The 25,813-nt window shown below is 43.9% G+C and overlaps 1 protein-coding gene across 1 annotated transcript; it reads left to right on the top strand.

The window, feature by feature from the left end:
* The first annotated feature begins 1,237 nt into the window (after positions 1 to 1,237).
* Positions 1,238 to 24,926, top strand: LOC143932934 (phospholipase A2 inhibitor and Ly6/PLAUR domain-containing protein-like). Its single transcript, XM_077455869.1, has 5 exons — positions 1,238 to 1,292; positions 5,118 to 5,243; positions 14,865 to 15,011; positions 17,008 to 17,160; positions 24,778 to 24,926. The coding sequence occupies exons 1-5, from the start codon at positions 1,238 to 1,240 to the stop codon at positions 24,924 to 24,926; spliced, it is 630 nt and encodes a 209-aa protein (XP_077311995.1).
* Positions 24,927 to 25,813: the final 887 nt, after the last annotated feature.

The raw sequence follows: 25,813 nt of genomic DNA, 5'->3' as shown, positions 1-25,813 counted from the left end.
AGACCCGGAAGTCGCTCCGGGATACATGGCAGCGGCGAAGAGGAAGACGGAGGACCGCTTCGGGGGCTTCGTTCTCAGGTAAGTTATTCATAATGAGCTAGTATGCTATGCATACTAGCTCATTATGCCTTTGCCTTACAGGGTGCATTTAAAATAAAAATAAAAAATTTGCCTTTACTTCCTCTTTAAAAAGAACTTACCACTTGTTAATGTATGGAGAACATTTAATAATAAAGACTGTTTCCTATGTGATACTTTGTGCATTTGAATAACATGGAGTTGTACCGAGCCTCTGGATGAAATATAGTGATTTAAGTAGATGCATGCTATCTGTGAAGTGCGAGTTGGGAAAGCGCATAGTAAGGCTACAGAACTAGACAGGAAACATCTCATGTAGGATACACACAGTAAGATATAGGATTCTGAGGAGAATTACAGAAGTTCAAATCTGGTTGGGTTGTTGCTTGTGGTGGATAGGGGACACCCTATTGTCAATGAGGAGCAGCCCACCTCCATGTAGCATGTAACAAGTGATCTAGGCTCCCATGTCACATGAGTCTCAGGTGTTTAACAGACAATCTGAGCCCTATCCTATAATAATGAAGGAGATATAGGGCCTGTGCACAGAGCCCCAGCAATTGCTGGGTCATTGTTATGGTGACCAGGAGAATGGTAAGTGAAGGGTTTATAACTCTGTATCCATGGACACATTGAAGAAAGAGAGTTGTGTGTGAGCTGTGGACTCTGTATGGGCAGAGCAGTAAGGCCTTTGTCAATAATTTGTTATAGCAGGCCCCTGATGGAATGTGTGGATGATTTAATAACAGTTGGCCCGCTATTTACATTTGTGGCACTAGAATAGGTTTTGGATTCTGTTTGTATGGTCTACATGGGCCAAGTGACTGTTCTATGGAAAAACATCCTTACAGCTTGAGGCTTATCAAGCAAATCATGAGCAATTATTTTTCAACTAAATATTTGTTAGCTAACTCTGGGAGTATCACTGTTGAACTAGGTACAAATGTATTGTCAACATAACTTTTGCATTGAATGTATTGTACAGGAAACTGGCTAATTGCAAATGTTTATGTGTACATATAGAATATTGCACACTGAAATCACGTATTGTTCTGTAACAATACCCTGAAACCATAAATATCAGAAGCCAAATAGGACTTCCACAATTGGAGAAGTACCCGAAGCTCAACACCACCGAGCAGCTGAAACCCAACGAACAATGAAGTCTATTATTTTCAGTGTCTTCCTTCTTTCATTATTCCTGCTCCCACTCAGTAAGTATACTCTTTTAAAATCATATATGTTTAGCATTTTATATATTTTGTATTACTTATGTATACATATATCTATTTAGTATCATTTATTCTGTGGATTGAACACGTTTCACATTTTGACCCACAGAACGTAGCAAGTAAAATCAGAACTCCTTGTCGGATTAATGACTCAGAAGCTTTGATGTCAGTAGATCAGCCTAAATAAGCTTACCACCCAACTTTTTAGGATAAAAACTGTTTTTTATTAAACAATATCATATTTTCAAAACTATCACTTTATAATTCAAATGTTGTTAACTTAACAAGCCTATGGAACGGTTATTTGACCACCAGATCCCCTTTTGTTATCGCTATTAGTGCTGAACAGCTATTCCAAATTCTGTAGGGCAGGGGTGTCCAAACTTTTTTCAAAGAGGGCCGGATTTCATGAAGTGAACATGCATGAGGGCCGACCATTTTGCCTGACTTTTTTTGAACTGTGCTGTCAGCTTCCCGGAGGCCTTGGACCGCCCCCAGCATCTGATTGTCAGTGGGAGGCGGGGATGAGAGGCGGGGTGAGAGGCACTAGCAGCCAATCACCGCCACCAATCCCCGCCGGAATCACAGACCTGCCGCACACGCCTCAGCTTGTCAGAGAGGCGCTCGGGGTGTGCGGAGCCAGGCGGGCCATAATGCAGGAGAAGCTGGGGGCAAGGTGGGGGCCATACAAAACCGGACCGCGGGCCGCAAATGGCCCGTGGGCCGGACTTTGGACATGACTGCTGTAGGGTATAGCCATTTTTGCTATATCTTCAGTGTTATTGAACCCTCCTATAATGCACACAATTCTCCTGCATGTATGTGAGTAGAGTGACTTTGGAAAGGTTAATGTGAGTAACAAAGTCAACAAAGATAAAACTGAATAGCCCATGAAAAGAGAAATAACAAAATTAGCTTTTTAACTAATCACCCCAAATCCAGAGATTAGATCCTCAGTCCGATTGCCCGCATTATTCAACTTATTTACTTCAAACCCATGTCATTCCACACACATCCCCAACTTGTGATTGGGCGGTGAAAGGAAAAGCAGCCCAACAATAGGATCATCTCTCTGCTACCCAGTTTTCTCTTTCTATCAGAATTCTTCTTGTCAGTTCATTAGCTAATTGGCTCCTTAGGCTGCTTTTCCCTTTGCAAGATACTAATACCTTGTCCCAGGGGCGTAACTATATAGGGTGCAGCAGTCGCGACCGCAACTGGGCCCTGTGATGCAGGGGCCCATGCAGCCCCCTCTACATATGGCCGGCAGCAGCATAGGCAGCTAGGGGTACCAGTGCACCATGCACACAAGTGGTGGAGGGTGACTAGCAGAGCTCCATGCTCGACTATCGCACAGGCTGCTCTTTAGTTGTGCATTCCCCACATGACCTGTGTCCTCGGCCGGCTCCTTAGAGTACCCCTCTCCTGCTCCATGCATTACCGCTCAGTCCGATGTCTGTTCTCCCCAGCCAGAGTCCCGCCCCCCTGAGTCCGGCCCACACTGCACTGCATACTTCTCCCGGGTAAACAAACTTTAAGCACACAGATGCAGTGCAGCCCTATGAGAGACAGCTCCCTGGAGGACACTGCAGGCTTGTCTGCCAGCCCCCCTCCACCCCCGTCATACACAGATGATGAAAGGTCTTTCTGGGAGATATGCTGATCGCCCATCCAGCACACTGGATGGAGCCCAGGCCAACATGGCTGAGTGCACGGCCTGCAGCTTGGCCATGGTGAGTGAGAGGACCCCATCCCCCACACACCATTACATAACCCCTCCATCTACCCCTGGGGACAGGGACCCCTTCTCACGTGGGGACAGGGACCCCCACCTCCCCTGGGGACAGGGACCCCTTCTCACCTGGGGGCAGTAACGTCATCTGCCCTGGAGAAAAGGACCTCATCTCTTCTGGGGACGGGGACCCCATCCTGCCTAGGGACAGTCCCCCAATGGGGCACCTAAAAATAAAAATTAAAATAATAAAAAAAAAAACTACTGATACCAGTGGTGGAACTACAGGGCTCACAAAGGTCATACCTGTGACCACGCCCTGGAGTTCCACCGCCGGACTCGGAGGGAAGGGCCCTGGCTGGGGTTCAGGGGGGCCTTCATGGTTTCTTGCATCGGGGCCCTGAAGGTTCTAGTTACACCACTGCCTTGTCCCAATGAATGGAACTTACACTGCTACATCATAATTTAATATAATACACTTAATGATGTATTAAAGATTACAGGGCTGAGTAAAGTTGTGTCTTTTATATCTGCATGATGTTCAAATTTAAACTAGCTTGTAGGTTCTGGATTTCTACCTATATGTATGACAAATATATCCCCATTAATAATGGAAACACCTACACTTTAGTATATTATGAATCCCAATCCTCTATAGCAAAGTGGACTTTTAACGTGCCCCCAAAAAGCCATGAAGTACAAAGTTATTAAAATAGGGGGAATACACAGCCCTCATATAATTTTTATTCAAACCCAATTGTTAAAAATAAGTAACTGAAAAATCAGCATAGATACTTAAAACATACATAGGCCATTCCTTTTCAATCATATATGATCCAGCTCTACTGTTATGCCGTGTACACATGACCGGACTTTCCGGCAGAAAAGGTCTGACGGTCTTCCCGACTGACTTTTGACACGGAATTACGATGGACTCCTGAACCAACGGACTTGCCCACACACGAACGGACGAAAGTCCATTAGTTTTGAACGTACGATGGGACTAAAAAAGGAAGTTCAATAGCCAGTAGCCAATAGCTTCCCTTGCGTCGTATTTGGTCCATCGGACCAGCATACAGACGAGCGGTTTACCCAACAGGAATTGAGTCCGTCTGACAAATTTGAAACATGTTCTATTTCTAGGTCCGTCTGAATTTTTTAAAGAAAAACTATTGGACTATTCCACACATGACTGGACTATCCGACAGAATGATTCTGTCAGACCTATTCTGCCGGAAGGTCCGGTTGTGTATATGCGGCATTATAAAACAAAGCGACTGAGCTCTGCTTAATATATGTTGTCCTTCGTTAATACAAATTAGTATTTCTCTATGCATTTTGCAGGGCTTATCACCTGCTACCTCAGGAGGATAAGACACAGAAGGACCAATTGCTATGCATTTTTACCTAATACAGTGGAACCTTAGTTTACGAGTAACGCGGTTACCGAGCGCTTTGAAAAATAGAAACTTTTTTTTTTTATTCTGACTCTGGTTTGGTTTGCGAGTGTTGTCTTGCAAAATGAACAGAATTCAAGCTAATGGGCAGTGCAGTACCTCATTTGGCCAGAGGTGCTGTGGTGCCGGGGACACTCGGAATGGCTCGGAAACATTCGGAGCCGTTCGAAAATACTCGGAATGATTCGGAAACAGTCAGAAATACTCCGTTCTCGAGTGTTTCCGAGCCTTTCCGAGGCTATCCGCGCTCAGCTGAGTTATCCCTGAGTATTTCCGAGGCTCTCTGGCGTTTCCTTCCACCTCTGGCCACATGCGGTATTGCATGTAATAGAAGTCAATGTGGAACAAATTATCTTCCTTTCCATTGACTTCTATGGGAAACTCGGTTTGATAAGCGAGTGCTTTGGAACGGATTATGCTCATAATCCAAGGTTCTACTGTATAGAAAAAATAGAACACAAACCAACCAATTGCATTGCAATAACCAGATGCATCATAAATTATATTCCTTTTAAAAATTCAGGACACTATACATACAGTAAATAAAACCACATTATGGTATACAAATATACACTCAATGAGAAATAACATTATTAACCCTTCATACATATGCTGCAGTTCTAGCTAATAAGACTACGTGCTATATCTGCCATGGTGTTGATTCCGAAACCTGTAAACAAGAAGAAAAGGAATGTGAAGAAGACAGTGTTTGCATGACCATCTCTGAAGCATTTGGAAGCCCTGGTAAGTTTGAAATATTTATTCTCTCTCATACTTCATCCAAACTTTGCAACCTACCCACACTGACCGTGTCCTTCACCAATGACTGGTTGCAGCCCAAACATGTCTCTGGAGATGAGGACCCTGGAAATGGAAATGGGGAATAGCTATAGTAGGCTCCAGCAGCAAAACCTTGTAACATGCTGTAAACTTAGACTTACCTGAGTCCTAAACAGAGACCATTAAGAGTGCGCGAGGGATCCAAGATGGCCGCCAGCGCCTGATCCTCCGCACCACGCCGGACCAACGGAGCTTACAGAGCGGCGAATAGCTATCCAGGAAGGTGACACTCCGAGGCCCCTGTCTCCTGATTACCCAGGGATCCCCCCGAATGTCCGCCGTAGCGACCAGGCGCGATCTAGTGCCACAATTTGAGGCGGCCTCCAGAGCGGGGTGTACCAAGATGGCCGCCGCGGCCGAAGCACACAGACAGCGTGCAGCCCACAGCGCGGAACACGGCGCTGACCACAGGCAAGTGCTATCCCCGGCCATCCTGAATTATACTCCCACTATCCAGGGGAACTTCCCCAAGCGTGGATCCCCATCACCGGCCTCCACAGAGTCCCTGATAGGCATGACTATGGCGGACCAGGCCTTGTCTCCCACGGAGGACTGCAGGCCTTCATTCCAAGGCCCCATCATATCAGATCAGTTCCCTCGGGAACAAGACTTGTCCACAGCAGACCTTTTTATTAAACTCTCGATGTTACTGGAAAGGGGATTGGCCTCTACAGCAGCGAAAATCACCGGGGAGATTAAATCAGACCTACAAAACATTGGCCAGAGAATGGAAGCTATAGAATCTAAGCTAGATGTTACGGCCGCAGTTGCCAATCAGAACTCTGACTTGATACATTCAATGCAGGACCAGTTGGACACAGCGCTTTCGAGAATTGACGACCTTGAGAACAGGTCGAGACGATATAACTTCAGAATCAGAGGGCTGCCGGAATCAATCACGGACGTGACTGCTGCCACCCAGGACCTGATCAAATCGCTATTGCCCAATATTGATCCTCAGCGACTGGAACTTGATAGAGCCCACAGAGCCCTGGGTCCTCCCAGGAAGGACGGCCTGCCCAGAGACATAATAGTTAAACCGCATCACTATGCAGTAAAGGAGGAAGTAATGAAGCAGGCCCGTGTGGCCCCACAGGTGACATGCCAAGGCCATGTGATTCAAGTGTTTGCAGATCTGGCCCCGTCAACCATTCAACGTAGACGTGCTTTGAAACCACTTTTGAATGTTCTTATACAGAAGGACATCAAATATAAATGGGCATTCCCCTTTGCGGTTAAGTTCACACATATGGGAGCAAACTACTCCTTCGCCAACTTTTCCTCTGGCGAACAAACCCTTCTACTCCTGAAGATTATCTCCCAAGATGCCGGAATGGACACATCTGCAGCTCCACCGACGTTGGCAAAAAGACCTCCCCCGGTCAGCCCATCAATCCCGCTTTGGTCCAAATCCAAATCGCGACGCTCCGGTGACAACGGTCACACCTGAAATTTACTGGACAAGTCCATTCCCTACATCTCCCGTGATCAGAGTTGGTCGCGCAACTCGACTCACCTCTTGTTGACTTTCCCTGGGTAACCTCACCTCAGAAGCTTCCCATGTTTGAAGGGGGCCTGTGTCCCCTACTATACCACCGGAACTCCTCTGTTTTCCTATTTCCCACCTTTTTGTGGTTTTTGTTTTGTTTTTGTTCGGTACTATACTTTTTCTTCCTCACGGTTCAAGATATTTACCTTCATAGTACATGAACGGAAGTTGCACATGACTGTTTGAATTAGAAACTAATTTTTTTTTTTTTTTTTTTTTTTATACTATTTGCTCCTTTATATGACTACTCTCCTAGGTGGTGCACATGTTTACAACGCCAGTTAATGTGTTTACCTTTGCTTTATGTGTGTTCCTGGTGGTCTTTTCATGTTTAACTGCTTCAAGCCGTTTTAGCACCATGCTATTTACATTTTTCAGAAGCCCCTTGGTCCGGGGCGGTACACATGTGCCTTTGTCTACCCCCTGCAATCCTGCGGGCTTTCAGGGGCTAGGACTTCCGAGAGCACGCTCTCGGTGATTTCTTTATTCTCTTTGGAGATTTCTGACCCCGGAGTTTCTCTCTCCCCTCCAGAGGCCGGCGCTTTTCTTGGGAGACTATTCTCTACTCTCTTCCCTCCCCCCCCCTCAGGTAGAATGATTTGCGTTTGCTATATTACCCTCATTATTTGTTTTTTGCTTAGCAGATTCTCCGCTACTAGAGATGGTTACAGTACGACTCCCTACGAGACTAGAAGTCTCCTCTTCGGTCCCAGAAATTTTCTACTAATGGTAAGTGAAGATGTTTGTGCCCGAGATCCGACCCTCTGCTCCCATGGCTAATACCATTCCTAAGTTGCTGAAGCTAGCTTCTCATAATGTGCAAGGGCTAAATTCTCCCCTTAAACGCAAGAAACTGTTCAGCCTATTCAAATCCCTTAGACTAGATATTTTATTCCTTCAGGAGACGCATTTCCCGAGCCGGTACAGCCCACCTTTCCTGCATGCCAACTATCCTAAATTTTTTCTTGCGAATGCCGAGAACAAGACAAGAGGAGTTGCAGTTCTTCTGGCGAGAGACTGTAATTTCACGTTGACTTCTGTTTTCAGGGACCCAGATGGCAGGTTTATCTTAGTGAAAGGCCTTGTGGAAGGGCAACTGTATTCTCTGATATCATACTATGCCCCTAATAGGGGGCAAGATAAGTTTTTTGAGAAACTCTTCCACACCCTTAACCCTATGCTCGAAGGTAAAGTGATTCTTGGGGGGGGACTCTAGCGTAACTTTTGAACAGGAACTAGACAGAACTAGACCCTTGGGGCTACAGCTTATTCGTCCACGCAAAGTCAGCCACAGAATAGCAAAATTGTTACACTCTCAGGGCTTAACTGATGCATGGAGGGAACTAAACCTGTCCACTAGAGACTACACGCATTACTCAGCTCCTCATAACACATATGCTAGGATTGACCACCTTTTTGTTCAAAGTCACGCGCTCCCTTCTGCTGAGCGCTCTCTGATAAAAGACACGGTCCTCTCAGATCACGCGATTGTGATACTATACTTACGCCTCACTTCCCAATCCCGGGGTTTTAAGACTTGGAGACTTAACGAATCCCTTCTGACAGACCCTAGCAGAATCCCCGATTTCGAATCAGTCCTACAGGATTACTTCAAACTCAACACTACTAAAGATACTTCTATGGAGACAGTGTGGGCAGCGCATAAGACAGTGATTAGGGGTGAATTCATAAAGCTGGCCACTCATCTAAAAAAGGAAAGAACCTCTGCAATTGCCAGACTAGAAATGGAATACGCAAATCTCAGAGCGAAACATAAAAAAAAACCCTAAAAGAAAACATCCCACAATTGGATAAAATAAAGCTGAAACTAAACCTAGCCCTCACGACCCGTGCGGAGAAAAGTATTAGATGGAGTGGTAATAAATTTTACACTCAAAAATATAAAATAGGAACTATGCTTGCCTCCAAATTATCCCCCAAACCGAGATCTCACGGTATGCCCCACATCAGAATGCCAGGGACAGGACTTTCGTCTAATCCAACGAAAGTCCTGAAAGCTTTCCAAATTTTCTATTCTGATCTCTACTCCGCTCCGAAGACTGACCTCCAAGATGACATCAACTCCTTCTGAGACACGCTACCAATCCCTCGTATTTCTAATGCACACCAGGACGTCCTCGAAGCCCCCTTTACGGAAGAGGAGGTTCTCAAAACTATTAAGGGACTGAAAGGTAACTCAGCCCCTGGGCCGGATGGGCTATCTAACAACTATTACAAAAAGTTTGCAAATATTTTAGCACCACACTTGGCCAAATTTTGTAACCACAAGACCAAAGGAGACCCGCTTGACCCTCTCCTCAACTTAGCTTTTATTACTGTAATTCCCAAACCAGACAAGAACCCAGAAATTGTAGACAATTATCGCCCGATCTCACTTATTAATTGCGACCTTAAGATCCTAACTAAAATGCTAGCAAACAGACTAGCTTCTTTCATATCCATATACGTCAATAAAAATCAGGTGGGGTTCATCCCTGGACGACAGGGGCCAGATCAAATCCGAAGGGCCATTGATATCATTTCAATATTACAATCAAACTGGGACGGCGGTCCTAAACAAGAAGGTATGCTCCTTTCGCTAGACTTAAAAAAAGCTTTTGACTCAGTTTCCTGGAACTACCTCCTTTTGCTCCTGGACAGATGGGGATTTGGTGATAGGTTCATGGGGCTGATCAAATCCTTATACTCCACTCCTCAAGCCAGAATAAGGCTTCAGGGCCACTACTCTGAGCCTATACAGATAGCACGAGGGACCAGGCAGGGGTGCCCTCTCTCCCCGCTGATTTTTGCCTTGGCAATTGAAACTCTGGCTATCGCACTGAGGGAGAATCATAATATAAAAGGAGTAAACTGCGGATCGCAAATACACAAATGTGGGTTATATGCAGATGATATTCTTTTGTTTATCACTTCCCCTATCACCTCCCTTCCAAATCTTCTTCAAACCCTTGGAGGGTTCTCTAAAATCTCTGGCCTACAAGTGAATTATAACAAATCCCTGGCAATGAATATTTCGCTGCAACCACAAATGGTTGTTCAACTGCGTCAGTCCTTTCCATTCGAATGGAATGACACAGCCATCAAATATCTGGGAGTGTACTTAACACCCAAAATCGAATCCTTATACAACGCTAATTATCCCCCGATGCTCGCTAAGTTAGCCTCAGATCTTAACACTTGGGCCGGATACAATCTGTCATTGTTAGGAAAAATTAATTCTATTAAAATGACCCTCATGCCTAGACTCTTATACTTATTTCGTTCCTTACCCATCCCTATCATCAGAAAGCATCTGAAGTCATTCCAGAGTAAGCTACTTAAGTTTGTATGGGGCAAGAAGGGGTACAGGATACCCCAGAGTATCTTATTTCATCACAGAAAGAAAGGAGGACTCGGTCTTCCCAACCTCCATTACTACTTTATAGCTGCCAGACTATCACAGATTTCGATTATTTACTCCAAGCTTGAAAAGCCAGATTGGGTTGGGATCGAGAGACAAGCTGCTCCACGTCACACTCTAGACTTTTTAATGTGGGCCTCTCCTAAAGAGAGACCCCCGATACTAGCACCCACTCTATCACACTCTCTAGCCCTCTGGGATAAGATTCGCAACTTGGGCTCCATCTCATCTCCGTCCACACCGTTAGCACATCTGTTTAATAACCCAGCTTTCCCCCCAGGTTAAAATATATCAGCATTTAAATGGTGGTTGAACAAAGGGCTGTACCGGATCGGGCATTTCTTCTCCAGGTCGGGACCTCTCCCTCTGAAACACTACATTAAAAATCTAGAATTACCAATGTCAGAGAGGTTCAGATTCCATCAAATCTCCCACTTCCTACATTCTATCTGGTCCGAAAAACCTTTTCCTCCTAGTTTCACAGAGTATGGCCGCGTACACACGCGCGGACTGTTCGCCCAACTTTGTCCGTCCAACAGTTTCGGAAAACAGTCCGCTCAAACTTAGCATGGACGGACATGGCCACACACGACGGACGAACAGTTTGCTGAAACCGTGCGCGATGACGTGAACGGCACGTACGACGGGACGAAAAATACGACGTCCTATACACTGCATTATAGCTTTCGGCGTGAAAATCCTTTCTGAGCATGCGCGCAACTTTGTTTGACGAACAAGCCTACACACGGGCGGACTGTTCGCTCAAACAAGGTTTCAGCGGACAGTTTTTCGGAAATTCCGAAAAACCTTGTCCGTCCAACTGTCCGCTGAAACTGTCCGCTGAAAGCCCACACACGAGCGGACTGTCCGCCCAAACACTGTTCAGCGGACAAAGTTGGGCGAACAGTCCGCCCGTGTGTACGCGGCCTTTGAGACATGGTGTGGTCAGGGCCCGGAGCAGAGGGGAGGTATCTCTTGCATATACTCTTCACTGACGCAGCCCAAATCTAAGACTTCAGTCATGATCAAATGGGAAGAGGATCTCCAGTTTAATTGGGACCTGGGGCCCTGGCACACGGCGATCTCGTTGGCCTACAAAGGAATACTAAACACGTCTTTAGCAGAAGCTAGTCTAAAAGTTATTCTACGCTGGTACTACACCCCGGCTAGACTGGCCGGCATATACCCCTCCGCTGATCCGCTGTGCTTCAGGGGTTGTCACCTCAGGGGTACTCTGGCCCACGTGTGGTGGGAGTGTCCCCGGTTACGATCCTTTTGGAAAAGAATTTTCTAAATTATTGACGGGATCGCTGGGTTCCGGGTCCCCCGGTCCCCTACCATTGCTCTTCTTAATGCTCCAATTATCAAGACCCCCAGGCATTCTATGAATCTGATAAGATTTATTCTAATAGGAGCCAAGCTCACCATTGCAAAAGCTTGGAAACAGCCCTCAGTTTCGGTCAAGGCGGCTCAAAGGAAAATCTCCTGGATCATGGCTCAAGAGAAAATGGCTAGCATTATATCTGACACGCGCGCTAAATTTGACATTGTTTGGGAACCATGGGCTACGCTCATGGGCATCTCCTTAACCCACGCCCCAACGGAGCTATGATCACCTGTTCTTGCTTCTAGAGCATCAGAACTTGGGTAGTTAACACAGACCTTTGGTTTAACTATGGACCATTCTACTTGATCCCCCTCCCCTTTATCTTTTCCCCTTCTTCTCCCTTCTTTACTTCTCTTGTTTGTTATGTTTGGCTCGGATGGCCGACAGCTGACCTCTAAAATTTTTCACATGTCTTTATTGTGATGTCAGATATGATCCGTTTTGTGGGTTTAGGGGTGGGGGGATTGGCCTCCCATTTACGGGAGCCCTCTGGCTAGGTCCCTCACTTGGCACAGCATGATCCCGCGAGGGGTGCCGAGTGGCCCAGGGACCGCTAGGGTTTTTCCCTTATCCCGGGTCCTGGAATCTGTAGGGGATTTCTTTAGATTGTTTTCTTCCCTGGACATTGCTCTCCCTTTTTAGAGTACTGGTATAGGTTAGGTTTCTGGACCTTAATAACACTATGTTGGTTGGATCAGACTCTAAAAGGCATAGCTTTTATTTGTTCAAATGTATGATTGTGCATGGTTCAAATGCTCTGTTAAATCATCTGTTGGCCATGTGGGCCTATTTCTTGTTTCCTATGCTGTATTCAAAAATAAAATATTTTGAAAGAAACAGAGACCATTAACTTATCCCCTGGGTGACATCACTGCCCTAATGAGGAAGCACTACATTGTATACTATGTCCTTTTAGGGAACTATTGTCAATGGGGATTTTTGTCCAATGACCACCTGCAATGTTACAGGTAGGATAACCATTAGATACCACTGGTTGGCTGTAGTTAGGCTAGTTGAGCTAGGTCTGAGTCAATGTGTGTGGTGGTTGGGGTGGGAAGGTAATGGCAGCAAGGCCATTCTGAAGGAGGATGAAAAAGGTGGGATGTTCCATGGGGAGGTCTTTAGTCACTTTTAATGAAGATGGCAGTAATGAGTTTTAGCACAAAAGTACACTAGCTATTGCATTACTATTTGTGATACACACTAGTTATTGCAAGCTAACATAAGTAATTGTCAACACAAAAATAAATAACTCTCTACTGTTCCTGTTTTGGAAAAAAAAAATGAATGTTTTTGCTCTAAAGAGCCTCGGACCTGCAGATCATGAATTCAACATTTTACTAGTACATTCTCTTGCTTTTATATCAGAGTTAAAGTGGAAGTTCAGTTAAAATCCAACTAAACTTAAACCTGCTCCCATCCCCATTCTAAGCCCTATACTAACTGTCCTGCAAAAGAAAGATGTGTATACCTAATCTAAGGGGGATCCAGTCCAGTCATGCGATTGTCTCCCAGCGCTGGCTTCAGGTAACAGTAAGGACAACTGGTGTCCTATAGTAAGTCAATGAGTGACGTCACCACCCAGGTTCTGCAGCTGTTGTCGCTGCTCCCTTTTGAAGCTGGCCTCTGGGTAGACCGGACCATAGCACCCTTAGATTAGGTAAGTATACATATCTTTCATTTGCAGGGTAGTTAGTATAGGGCTTAGAATAGGGGTGGTAGCAGGTTTAGGCTTGCTTAAAATTTGACAAGACTTAAAGTTGTAAAGTATAAATATTTTTTAGCTTAATGCATTAAGGTAAAACAATGTTTAGGTGTCAGCATCGCCCCCTCAGCCCCCCTTTACCTGAGACCTTATTCTATCCAGCACCCTGCACGTCGGCAGATCTTTTCTCCCCTCACTTCCGGGTCTCGCTGGTTTTGCTGGGGCATCGGGATCCACTGGCTCCCAGGGCTGTCAATCAAAGTCAGTGATGATGGAGCGGAGGGCGGGGCTGAGTCCCTCTCTCTGTGTCAATGGACACAGGCAGAGGGACTTAGGTGCGAGCACGCACCATTATCCCCATGGGAAGCGGCTTCCCATACAGCTGGGAACTCAAAAAGAAGAGGTTCCATGCTGCTCTGTTAGATTCCATTGCACAAGGTAGGTAAGTATAGACATGATTGTTATTTAAAAAGAAAATAATTGTACCTTTACAACCCCTTTAAAGTGTAACTAAACTCAAAAACAAACATTTAGCCCAGATTTACACTGACTGCGGGTTAGAAACTGTGTGAGTTCAGCTGATTTCTCTATTTAAAACCGCAATACAGTCTGACTTCGGAGGCGATTTGACAGACATTTGTGCCGGTTCCTGCACAGATGTCTATTCAAATTGCACTCGAAGTCACCAAAAATAGTACATAGTACGAACTGCTTTTGGGAATAGCAGCGACGTTGCAAAGTCAGTATCGCAAAGTCGGCATTATTGCTGCCAATAGCCGCCGATTCAGCATGCGTTATGACATGTCAAATTGCCTTCTAAATCGGCCTCATGTGAACGTGGGCTTAATATATTGCAGCTTACACCAGATCTCTGATGTGGTGGTTGCATTAGTTTCCTTTTTATTTTCACCTGGTAAATCAGCAGGCCAGAAATCCAGTGCTGTTGTTACTTTCAGTGAGCTAATAAGGAAACACGAATAGTCTTTCTAAGGTCTTTACTCAAAATAAAGGAAGTTATTATGTGTATCAGTCAGGCGACATATACAGTAATAAATATGCCTTTATTTTACTTTCTTTATCTGCTGCGAGAGTTAAAATACTAGGGGAGTTAGACCACTGCTCTCACGCAGCCTGACTCTCCAGTAGCCTGAAACTCCCCCTGGACACAGCTCCAATCAGCAATGCTCTGGCTCCCAGTGCCGGACTGTTGATTGGAGCAGTGTTAAAGGGGCGTGTTGGGCCATGGGAGAGCTGCCTTGTGTGTTAGAGCAGCAATCCAACTCTTCTAATACACTTAGTAAAAAGGTAAAAAGAAATGCTTACTGTATACACACCCTGACTGCATTACAGTAATAAATTAAGAGGGGTTAATTGGCTTTAAAATCCCCCAAATTTTAAGCCTTTGCTTTTTATATGTAGCCCTCTTAAGAATATACCCCATATCCTTTTTTTTGTTTGGGCAGGTAAAGACTCTCGATCCATCTATAAACGATGTGCACTGAACTTGCCTTGCAACACAACTCTTCATGTCTATTCAGGTCAGGATGTTTATTTAAGACGTAACATAGAATGCTGTACCGGACATCGGTGTAACTCTGGAAGCTATAACAGTAAGTATGTGCACTTTTTTGTTCTTGTCTGTGTTTCTCCTGCATTATGGTGGATAAAGTAAAACTAAAGCTACAAACTTGTTGGTGTTTATCCACATCGACCAGTCCACAAACCTGCCTGCTGCTTGGCACCTGCTGCAAGGACCTTCTGTCTGGATCTCCAATCAGGCACCTGTGCCACTCCGTGCCCTGTTATATCCTGTCTCCACCTTCAGGAGAAACAGGACAGGAGGCGGAAGGGAAAGCCCCGTCATCTTGGCCTCAAGCAGGTGCGTGATACTAACATACATCCTAGCACATTGACCCTGTTAAATATACCATTTGAAGTATCTTTTTATTCATGCAATTGTAAGTGCAAAACAAACTTTTTTATGATTAGAGAATGACGCTCTAATTGGTTTGAAAAAGGTTGGCCTCGGTGGCACAGACCCACCCACTTGTGACACTCGTGAATCAATATATTTGATTACTGGCTTCTTTCCCCAGCCGATCAAGACAGGAGGGGGATCTAAAGAAGAACGGGTTGGCCGGGAGAAAAAGCCAGGGAAGCAGTGGTGCCGTGACCCTGGAAGGGTGAGTGCAGACCTGGGGGGGCGCAAACAAACTGACAAATTCACTGAAAAAAGCCCCATCAATTGCAGCCTCACTGTGCCATCAGTTGCAACCACTGTGCCCATAAAATGCAGCCACTGTGCCCATCATATGCAGCCTCTGTGCCCATCATATGCAGCCTCTGTGCCAATCATTTGCAGCCTCTGTGCCCATCATATGCAGCCTCTGTGCTCACCATATGCAGCCTCTGTGTCCATCATATGCAGCTTCTGTGCCCACCATATGTAGCCTCTGTGCCCATCATATGCAGCCACTGTGCCCATCATATGCAGCCTCTGTGCCCAACTTATGTGCCCACCATATGCATCTTCTGTGCCCATCTTATGCAGGTTCTGTGCCCCCCATATGCAGCCTCTGTGTCACCATATGCAGCTTCTGTACCCATCATATGCAGCTTCTGTGCCCACCATATGCAGCCACTGTGACCCCCGTTCGCCCGCCCATTCGTCAGACCGCCACTTACCCAATCCATGTGATGGTGGTGAGCTCTGGGATGGGCAGGCAATGGCTCCTGCATCCTCCATGGTTCCTACCATATGAAGCTTCTGTGCCCATCTTATGCATTTGTGCCCACTATATGCAGCTTCTGTTTCCATCTTATGCAGCTTCTGTTTCCATCTTATGCAGCTTCTGTTTCCACCATATGCAGCTTCTGTGCCCACCATATGCAGCTTCTGTGCCCACCATATGAAGCCACTATGACACCCCCTGCTCGTGCTCGTCCACCCGCTCGTCGTCAGACCGGCACTTACCCCATCTGGATGTCGGTGGTGAGCTGTGGGATGAGCAGGCGATGGCTCCTTCATCCTTCATAGTTCTCGTGCATCTCTTCCCGCATTCTGCTAGGCATCCAATAGGGATGTCTGTACCTTCAGCCAATCAGGTGACTGGTATTGGACCTGCATTCTCTGACAGGCTGAGAGGCAGTTCAGTGTTAGCAAAGCAAAGCAAATATTTATTTACTTTGCTAACACACCTGGGTGGGCTTGTAGCAGAATTCTCTGCACCACGAGTCCACCTTTTTTGAAGCTTATAATCACTATAATTCATTAAATATTTGGGCGTCTGAATAGGGGGTGGAGGTAGCCATGGACAGATTCATGCAATGCATGAATCTATCCATTTTACATATTGGGGGTGGCTGGAGAGAGAGGGCGGCGCCCGTGCGCCCTGATGGACGCACCGCCACTGGGGAGCAGTGCCATGCCAAGCTAACCTAGATTTCCCATGGACGCCAATGTGTCCGTACTTGCGAGTGTACGTAAAGTAAGGGTACGTACAGCGGGGAATGCCTATACTGGATATAACACTTTATATATGTTTTTTCTTCAGACTCTGTCTTCATCACATCTGTTTAAAAATTCATATTATTCCTTTTATTTAGTGCCATACAATAATCAGACTGAATCGAAAGGCAGGCTATGTCCACTTTGCTATGCGTTTAACACCATGCAAGGCTGTAATGCAACAAAATCAGCAGTTTGTTTAGGAGAAGATGATCTGTGTGTACGTTTCCGAGGAACTCTTAAACCACCTGGTACGTGTTTTTTAAATGTTAGTTGTTATTATTTGCTATTGCTAATTTAAAAATATTAATTTATTACTTGTATTTATATATTAATACATCATTCCCTGCTTGCAATCTAAAGTCCCTAACATGCAAGCAATGGCAGATTTTGCAAAGTTATGCAAAGTCTGTGTAGATAGTGTAACAGCTGGAACTCAAACCAATGTCCCCAATGCTGGCAAGGCAGGAGTGCTAACCACCAAGACATTGTGCTGTCCCATGAGCTCAATAATAAAAATATATAACCTAATAATTCTTCAAAACTGGCAATTTTATTTGTTTTTTGAGAAAAGTGTTGCACTATTATACAATAACATAGTTAAATGTGCAAAAAAAAAAAAAAAAACACATCAAACACATGTGATCAATACAACCAATAATGTTGATCTTGTTAAATAGAAGTTACTAATTGTAAAATCATTTATAATGAAAGTCCACTACAAATGTTGAAAAATTAGTGAATCCAACAATCATGTGCCACTTCTACCACCCAAGTGTGTTACCACCTTGTTTTTTGACCCCCCCCCCCCCCCATTACAAAGGTCAAACAAGCATGAGCTACATTGGTCCAGGAGAGGGTGAGACTAGTGAGGGCCGCTGGCATCTGATTTATGGGAGCGATCCCAGCCTGCAGAGGTTCGATAGAAACATAAGGAGAGATTTACTAAAAACAGGTGTACACAGATGTGCATGGCAGCTTCCAACTTCAGCTTGCTCAGTTAAGCTTTGACAATAAAATCTGGAAGCTGATTGGTTACTATCTAGAGCTGCACCAGATTTTTTACTCTCCTGTTTTAGTAAATCTCCCCCATGCTTTCATTCATTCATTTATTTTGAGTTCATTTTGCATGTGCTTGCATCAATAAAATCTTTTTTTAGCAGTGAGCACTATGATTTACTTTTCTTTCTTAGAGCATGTGGACACCAAGGTGCAGAGATGTAAAATACAGTGCCTTGCAAAAGTATTCACCCCCTTCGCTTTCTACCTATTTTTGTTACATTACAGCCTTTAGTTCAATATTTTTTTTTAATATAAATTATATATGTGTTGGATCAGAACACAATAGTCTAAGTTGGTGAAGTAAAATTAGAAAAAATATATACATAAAACAATTTTTCAGGAATAAAAAAATTATAATTGGCATGTGTGTATGTATTCACCCCCTTTGTTATGAAGCCTATAAAAAGCTCTGGTGCAACCAATTACATTCAGAAGTCAGATAATTAGTGAAATGATGTCCACCTGTGTGCAATCTAAGGCCGCGTACACACGGGCGGATTGTCTGTCCAACTTAGTCCGCTGAACCGTGTTTCAGCGGACAATCCGCTCGTGTGTGGGCTTCAGCTGACTTTTTCAGCGGACAGTCTGACGGACTTTGTCTTTCGGAATTTCCATAATTTTGTCCGTCCAAACTTGGTTTTGTCCGTCCAAACTTGGTTTCAGCGGACAGTCCGCTCGTGTGTAGGCAAGTTGGACGGACTAAGTATGGCGCATGCTCAGAAAGGATTTACACGGCCGAAGGTTGCATTGCAGTGTATTGGACGTCGTTTTTCTAGTCCCGTCGTACGTGCTGTACACGTCATTGCGCAAGTTTTCAGCGGACTGTCTGTTCATCGTGTGTGGTCAAGTCCATTCATTCAAAAGTTGAACGGACTGTCTGTCGGATTGTCTGACGAACTTAGTTGGGCAGACAATCCGCCCGTGTGTACGCGGCCTAAGGGTCACATGATCTGTCATTACATATACACAGCTTTTTGAAAGGCCCCAGAGGCTGCAACACCTAAGCAAGAGGCACCACTAACCAAACACTGCCATGAAGACCAAGGAACTCTCCAAACAAGTAAGGGACAATGTTGTTGAGAAGTACAAATCAGGATTAGGTTATAAAAAATATCCAAATCTTTGATGATCCCTAGGAGCGCCATCAAATCTATCATAACCAAATGGAAAGAACATGGCACAACAGCAAACCTGCCAAGAGATGGACGCACACCAAAACTCATGGACCGGGCAAGGAGGGCATTAATCAGAGAGGAAGCACAGAGACCTATGGTAACCCTGGAGGAGCTGAGCAGAGTTTCACAGCAGAGACTGGAATATCTGTACATAGGACAACAATAAGCCGTACGCCCCAGAGAGTTGGGCTTTATGGCAGAGTGGCCAGAAGAAAGCCATTACTTTCAGCAAAAAACAAAATGGCACATTTTGAGTTTGCGAAAAAAGGCATGTGGGAGACTCCCAAAATGTATGGAGGAAAGTGCTCTGGTCTGATGAGACTAAAATTTAACTTTTTGGCCCTCAAAAAAAATGCTATATCTGGCACAAACCCAACACATCACATTACCCAAAGAGCACCATCTCCACACTGAAACATGGTGGTGGCAACATCATGCCATGGGGATATTTTTCAGCAGTCAGGACTGAGAAACTGGTCAGAGTTGAGGGAAAGATGGATGGTGCTAAATACAGGGATATTCTTGAGCAAAACCTGTACCATTCTGTGTGTGATTAGAGACTAGGACGGAGATTCACCTTCCAGCAGGACAATGACCCCAAACACACTGCTAAAGCAACACTTGGGTGGTTTAAGGTGAAACATGTAAATGTGTTGGAAGGGCCTAGTCAAAGCCCAGACCTCAACCCAATAGAAAATCTGTGGTCAGACTTAAAGATTGCTGTTCATAAGCACAAACTATCCAACTTGAAAGAGCGGGAGCAGTTTTGCAAGGAGGAATGGGCAAAAATCCCAGTGGTAAGATGTGGCAAGCACATAGAGACTTATCCAAAGTGACATGGAGCCTTAATAGCTGAAAAAAAGGTGGCTCTACAAAGTATTGAATTCAGGGGGGTGAATAGTTATGCACATTGACTTTTTCTGTTATTTTATCCTATTTGTTGTTTGCTTCACAATAAAAAAAAAACATCTTCAAAGAAGTGGGCATGTTCTGTAAATGAAATGATGCAAATCCTCAAACAATCCATGGTAATGGATCAGTCAGAGCACACCCTTGGAAGTCCAGATGGATATGGCATATGATTGTTGGATTTGCTGGTTATTCAACATTTGTTGTTGACTTATATTTTAAATTATTATGGACATTGCTTCTATTACACAAGATCACCATTATTGCTTTTATTTATCATATGTGTTTAATGTATTATTTTTTTGTACATTCAACTTTACTTTTGTATGATAGCTCAGCACTTTTCTTACATTGTATTACCACTTTTACAATTTTTATGCATGCAGCTCAATTGTTGAGGGCTTGTGTATGGAGCTTTTTGGTAATTTTATTTAACTTTTTACAAAGGGAAGGGTTTTTTGGGACTTTAAATGAGGCAATGGCCTAACTGCTCAATGCCTCCATCCCTTTCAATATTGGGGGGAAAACAGGAAGAAGTGGGACTTTATATGAAGCACATGGCAGCAAATAAAAGGAATTAGTGAAAAAAATCCTTTATTAATTTGAAATGTAACATTTAAATGCATTTTTTTTATATAATAATAATAATAATAATAGCATTAAATAATTCACAATCCAATAAAACATCATATATGCACATACACATATGCAGTACCTATGCAACCTGTTAAATTTACTGATTCCTGTCAATATAAATAAAGGAAATTGAGTATAATGTCAAAAATTACATAAAAAATAAACATATATTAAATAGGCAAAATGTTATGAAAATCTTGTCAGCCCATGTTTGACTTAAGATACAGTAGTTGATAGCTTGACGCGTTTTGTGGCTTTTAGCCACTCCTCTTTAACTTTATTTACTCCCTATGAGTTACTTGATTCCAAATGCCCACAATATAAAGAGGTGATTGTCAGCTTACTAGGTAAAATTTACCTCAGCTGAGGCCACTTGCATCACCAAAGGACCACATGTTCAGTATTTGTGCTTGTAAAGAGGATTGTAAGAGACTGCAGCCATACTAGAGAAATGATGGTCGGACATTACGAATGTACTAAAGGTTTGGTTGAAGAATGGAGACATGCTTCAGAAGACGGCAAGAGACTGGATGGGGACTAGGGATGAGCTTGAGTTTGGTCTGAACCTAAAAGTAAGCTGTGGGTGCTAAGGTAATGAGCTGCAGGTGGATGATTTCCCATGACATCCTGGTATGGAGGCCCATGACATCATTGACCCAATATGGCCACATGACCATATTAGGTCAATGTTGATGACCTGATATGGCCATGTGGCCGTAATTGGTTATTCCCACTCCTGCTACAGTCTGCCGGGGTCCAAGGGTCACACTAGTAATAGGGTCGGGCAACAAGGATTTAGAGGTTTCAACTTTTGCCCTGAATTGAAGCTTCACCTCCCCCATATCTAGTCCCTACCTCCGACCATTGAACAATTTAATACAAGAACTTCCATGGCCCATAGAGGTTCTCACATTTATATGAATATGAATATGAAATATTAATGAATAATGAATGAATGAATATTCACTATCCTTATTCATCATGTACTATTTAGCAACAGTTTTCATTACAAAAATAGGTTTCAAGCTTTTTGTAACATCGAATGTAACATCGAGCATTCACCTGAAATTATATGCAAATTAGAACAAAGAAAATATTTGCTTGTTTTGGTCTGTTGCCTATACCATTGAGCACTGGTTCACACTAGTGCGATGCCAGACATTGCATGTGATTTGCACACATTTCTTTACAGATCACTTGCAATGTCTGTGCGATGCGATTTCAGCCATACAAACTGTATGGCTGAAATTGCATCATATTCGCACCAAAATAATGCAGGACCATTCACACCTATGCGATCCAATTCCTGCACCATTTCACAGTTCGCATTGGGATCTGTGAACCGATCTGGCGGTGTCATTACTTTTACAGTGACACCCCAGTGTTTTACAGATCGCACTTGTGTGAACCCATCCTTAAAGCGCTTTGTTATATCTGCTAAATAAGTGCAAAAAAATCTATTGACACTGCCAGAAATTCAGTGAAGGTGTGCAGTATATTCTTGTGCCCTGTCAGTTTAGATGGATGATCACGTCTTGGTAGGTTTGAAGTTGTGCCATATTCTTTCCATTTTCGGATGATGAATTGAACAGTGCTCTATGAGATGTTCAAAGCTTGGGATATTTTTTTATAGCCTAACCCTGCTTTAAACTTCTCCACAACTTTATCCCTGACCCGTCTTGTGTGTTCCTTGTCCTTCATGATGCGGTTTGTTCACTAAGGTTCTCCAACAAACCTCTGAGGGCTTCACAGAACATCTGTATTTATACTAAGGTTAAATTACACACATGTTGACTCTATTAATTAATTAGGTGACTTCTGAAGGCAATTGGTTCCACTAGTTTTTAGTTAGGCGTATTAGAGTAAAGGGGGCTGAATACAAATGCACACCACACTTTTCCGATATTTATTTGCAAAGAAATTGAAAACCATTTATCATTTTTCTTTTACTTCATAATTATGTGCCACTTTGTATTGGTCTATCAAATAAAATCCCTAATGAAATATATTTATGTTTGTGGTTGTAACATGTCAAAATGTGTAAAATTTCAAAGGGTATGAATACTTTTCAAGGCACTGTACATGCTGTTAATTAAAAAAAACAAAAATTACTTTAGCCAAGCATTGTTTGAGAGTCAGCACCCCTCATGGCTGGAGGCCAAATTATTTCCCTGGATCTCACACCAGAAAGATAAGGTAGTTTCACTCACCAGTGCACCTGTCCCAGCACTTATTACAGTGTCGTTTTGAGGGAAATAGTCTTAAACACCAATTTTCCTCCACCAGCTCTTTATCCATTACACATTACACTTTACTTGTTTCAGCCTGAAGACATGGATGGAAGCTGCTGTATTTTTGGAGTTGTGTTCCCCATAAGGTGGTTTAAGTCCATTCATGGTCCCATGCTTGGGTCCCACTAATAGCTTAGCTCCCAACTGTCCCTGATTTCGAGGCACCGTCCCTGATTTGGAGCAATGTCCCCCTGTCCCTCAGTCCTCCTCATTTGTCCCTCATTTTGGTCTGATCTATATAGTTGTATATAAAATGCACTTTTTATCTATCAAAACGTTTTTTTCCAGAGCTAAACCTTTCATATGAATTCTAAATTGCTGTATTTGTAAATTCCAAAAGCCAGTATAAAGGAATAGTAGTGGTAAAAAAAGCACTTGCAGATTTAACCAATTTTGATTTTTTTGTACAATTCTCCTTTAAGGGGGCGTGGCAAGGGGTGTGTCCTATGCCTGCATACTTTTGCTGATAGGTGTCCCTCATTCCCATCTCAAAAAGTTGGGAGGTATGTAATAGGTTACCCCAACTTGTCAAGCAATTACATCTCACAGATTTGGTCCAACTCCCAGCTTCCCATTGGAACAAGGAAAAGACCTTCCACCTGTATATATCACCTCCAAATGGGAAGTGACATTCACAGTGGGAAGTTACATTTCAGCACATGTTAATCAGTGCTAAACCAGATTTTGACTAATAAATGTTAGGGTAGATTTAGAAGCACATCTACTCTACTGGATTCACACCAGTCTGGCTCCATTCTCTGTGCGAAGAGAAAAAGATCCTCTCCGTTGTAGGTGAGGATCAGCTGAGCAGGGGGGGGGGGGGGGGGGAGAGAATGCCTGTTCACATCTGCGAATCAGATGCGTTCACATAGAAGAATATGTGGCTGCCTAGAAAACGCACATGTTTATTGGGCAATGCGGAGTGTAAATGCAACGCACAAATGTTAACCAGACTTATTGAAACTACTAGTTTTTGAAATGTTCTGCGAATTGGATACAGTGTAAGCCGCATCCAATTTGCATAGGTGTGAACCCAGCCTTAGGAGACTTTCATATCTTTGTAAGCAATTGTAGTAGTTGCAAGGGACAAAACATCAATTTTTTGATCTTCAGTGGCCATAACCAACAACCTTTACTACAGTGGACCCCAAGCTTTTTAAAAAACGGTGACCGGTTTAATGACAGCTAATTTTCCCAAGGACCAAGTAATGGGAATGGGAACTGCTCTGTAAAGGGGGCACTGTGATGCAAAGGGGACACTGTATTGTAAAGGGGGGCTGTGATGAGAAGGAGACTGCACTGTAAAGGTGGTATTGTAATGTAAAGGGGGCTGTGATATAAAGGGGCACTGTAATGATTAGAATGCCCCTTTAAAGTACAGTCCCCTTCATTTTACAGTGCTCCTAGCAAACTCAGCTTCCTCCATCACAGTGCCACTGCAGTCTGCCCCCCCTTTCCTCTCTAACATCACTAACCTCTGCCTCTCCTGTAAAGTACATCGATGGCTGGGTGGGCGGAAGGAGCCAGGACACACGGGCCGCACAACAGGGGGTGAATGGCGAGCGTGGTCTATGATAGCCCTGTGCAGACTGCGGACACCACTTATCTCCTGCTGTGCGGTCTGATCATAATCAGGCGGTCCTCGGCCCGGGGGTTGGGGACCTCTGCTTTACTAGATCTGAACTCACATGCTAACCTGCAAGAGAAGCATGCTGATTATCTTTATAGTGTTTTTCCTTGTTTGTGTGCATTTCTTTTAGCAACTTAGGATTGATGAGTATTTTTGTTTTCATAGGTAAGAACGACGTTGACTTCTCAAGTCAAGGGTGCAGTTCTAAGATAGCTTGCGGGTTGGACTACAGCGAGCTGATTGCTGTGAAAATATCTAAGCAACTAGAATACACGTGCTATGTACCTAAAGCTTCTCATCCATCACATGAATAATATTCACAAAGCTGAACTGACCTAGTTCAAGAAATGCAAAGCAAATTTGCATAAATATTAATAAAGGCAATGCATTAGTTATAAGTCATAGATAAAATGATTAAATAATCTTATAGTTGTAACATTAGCTGGTTGATAGGCATAAACATAAATGTCCTTTAAAAAGAGTTCACATATTTTCCATGTAGCATGCTGAATTCATTTTCCACTACAGTTGGTTTGCTATATGGCTAAAAGGTCGGTAAACACCTGGCCAACTTACCATCACTGTATGGCCAAAGGTTTTTAAATGCATGGCCTTCTACACTATTTGTTCAAAAATATATGAACTCCCATGACTGAGTTCAGGTGTTCCCATTGAAGGGTACTGTGAATGATAGAGTGAGCAAAGACATCTTAGATCATTGTGGTGTTACCGGCCTCAAAATGTGAATTAAGAGAGCCGATGATTGTAGACGCGATGAGATAAGGTGTAGTGATGGCCGAACGGTTCGCCCGGCGGTCGTTTCGCGGCGAATTTCCGACATTCGCGGTCCGCACGTTCGAACGCCTTTTTCCGTCGTTCGCCGCGGCGGACTTACGTGTTTAATGTATACAAGAACTTTAACCTTTGGTGACACGTTTATCATGTGATACAGGACAGCCAATTGAGACATGACAGCACATGGACACTTGTACATTCCCCCTAACCTATAAATACACCCGATCCGGTGGCCATTTTACATTCTTTCTTCTGTTAAGATAGGGACAGGTTCCTGTGTGGAGTAGGGAGAGATAAACCACTAGCTATTTGGTACACAAAAGTTCTTTTCAGGACTGGTATAGGTGTTAGGTGTTGATAGGTTTGCTGTGCTGCTGATTCTTGCAGCAGCCTGAGTGTCTTTTGT

Source organism: Lithobates pipiens, unplaced genomic scaffold (assembly GCF_037356315.1).
Source record: "Lithobates pipiens isolate NorthernLeopardFrog02 unplaced genomic scaffold, aLitPip1_a1.2 Scaffold_27, whole genome shotgun sequence".
NCBI classification, from domain to species: Eukaryota; Metazoa; Chordata; class Amphibia; order Anura; family Ranidae; genus Lithobates; species Lithobates pipiens.
This window is presented reverse-complemented; position numbering and strand designations above follow the sequence as displayed.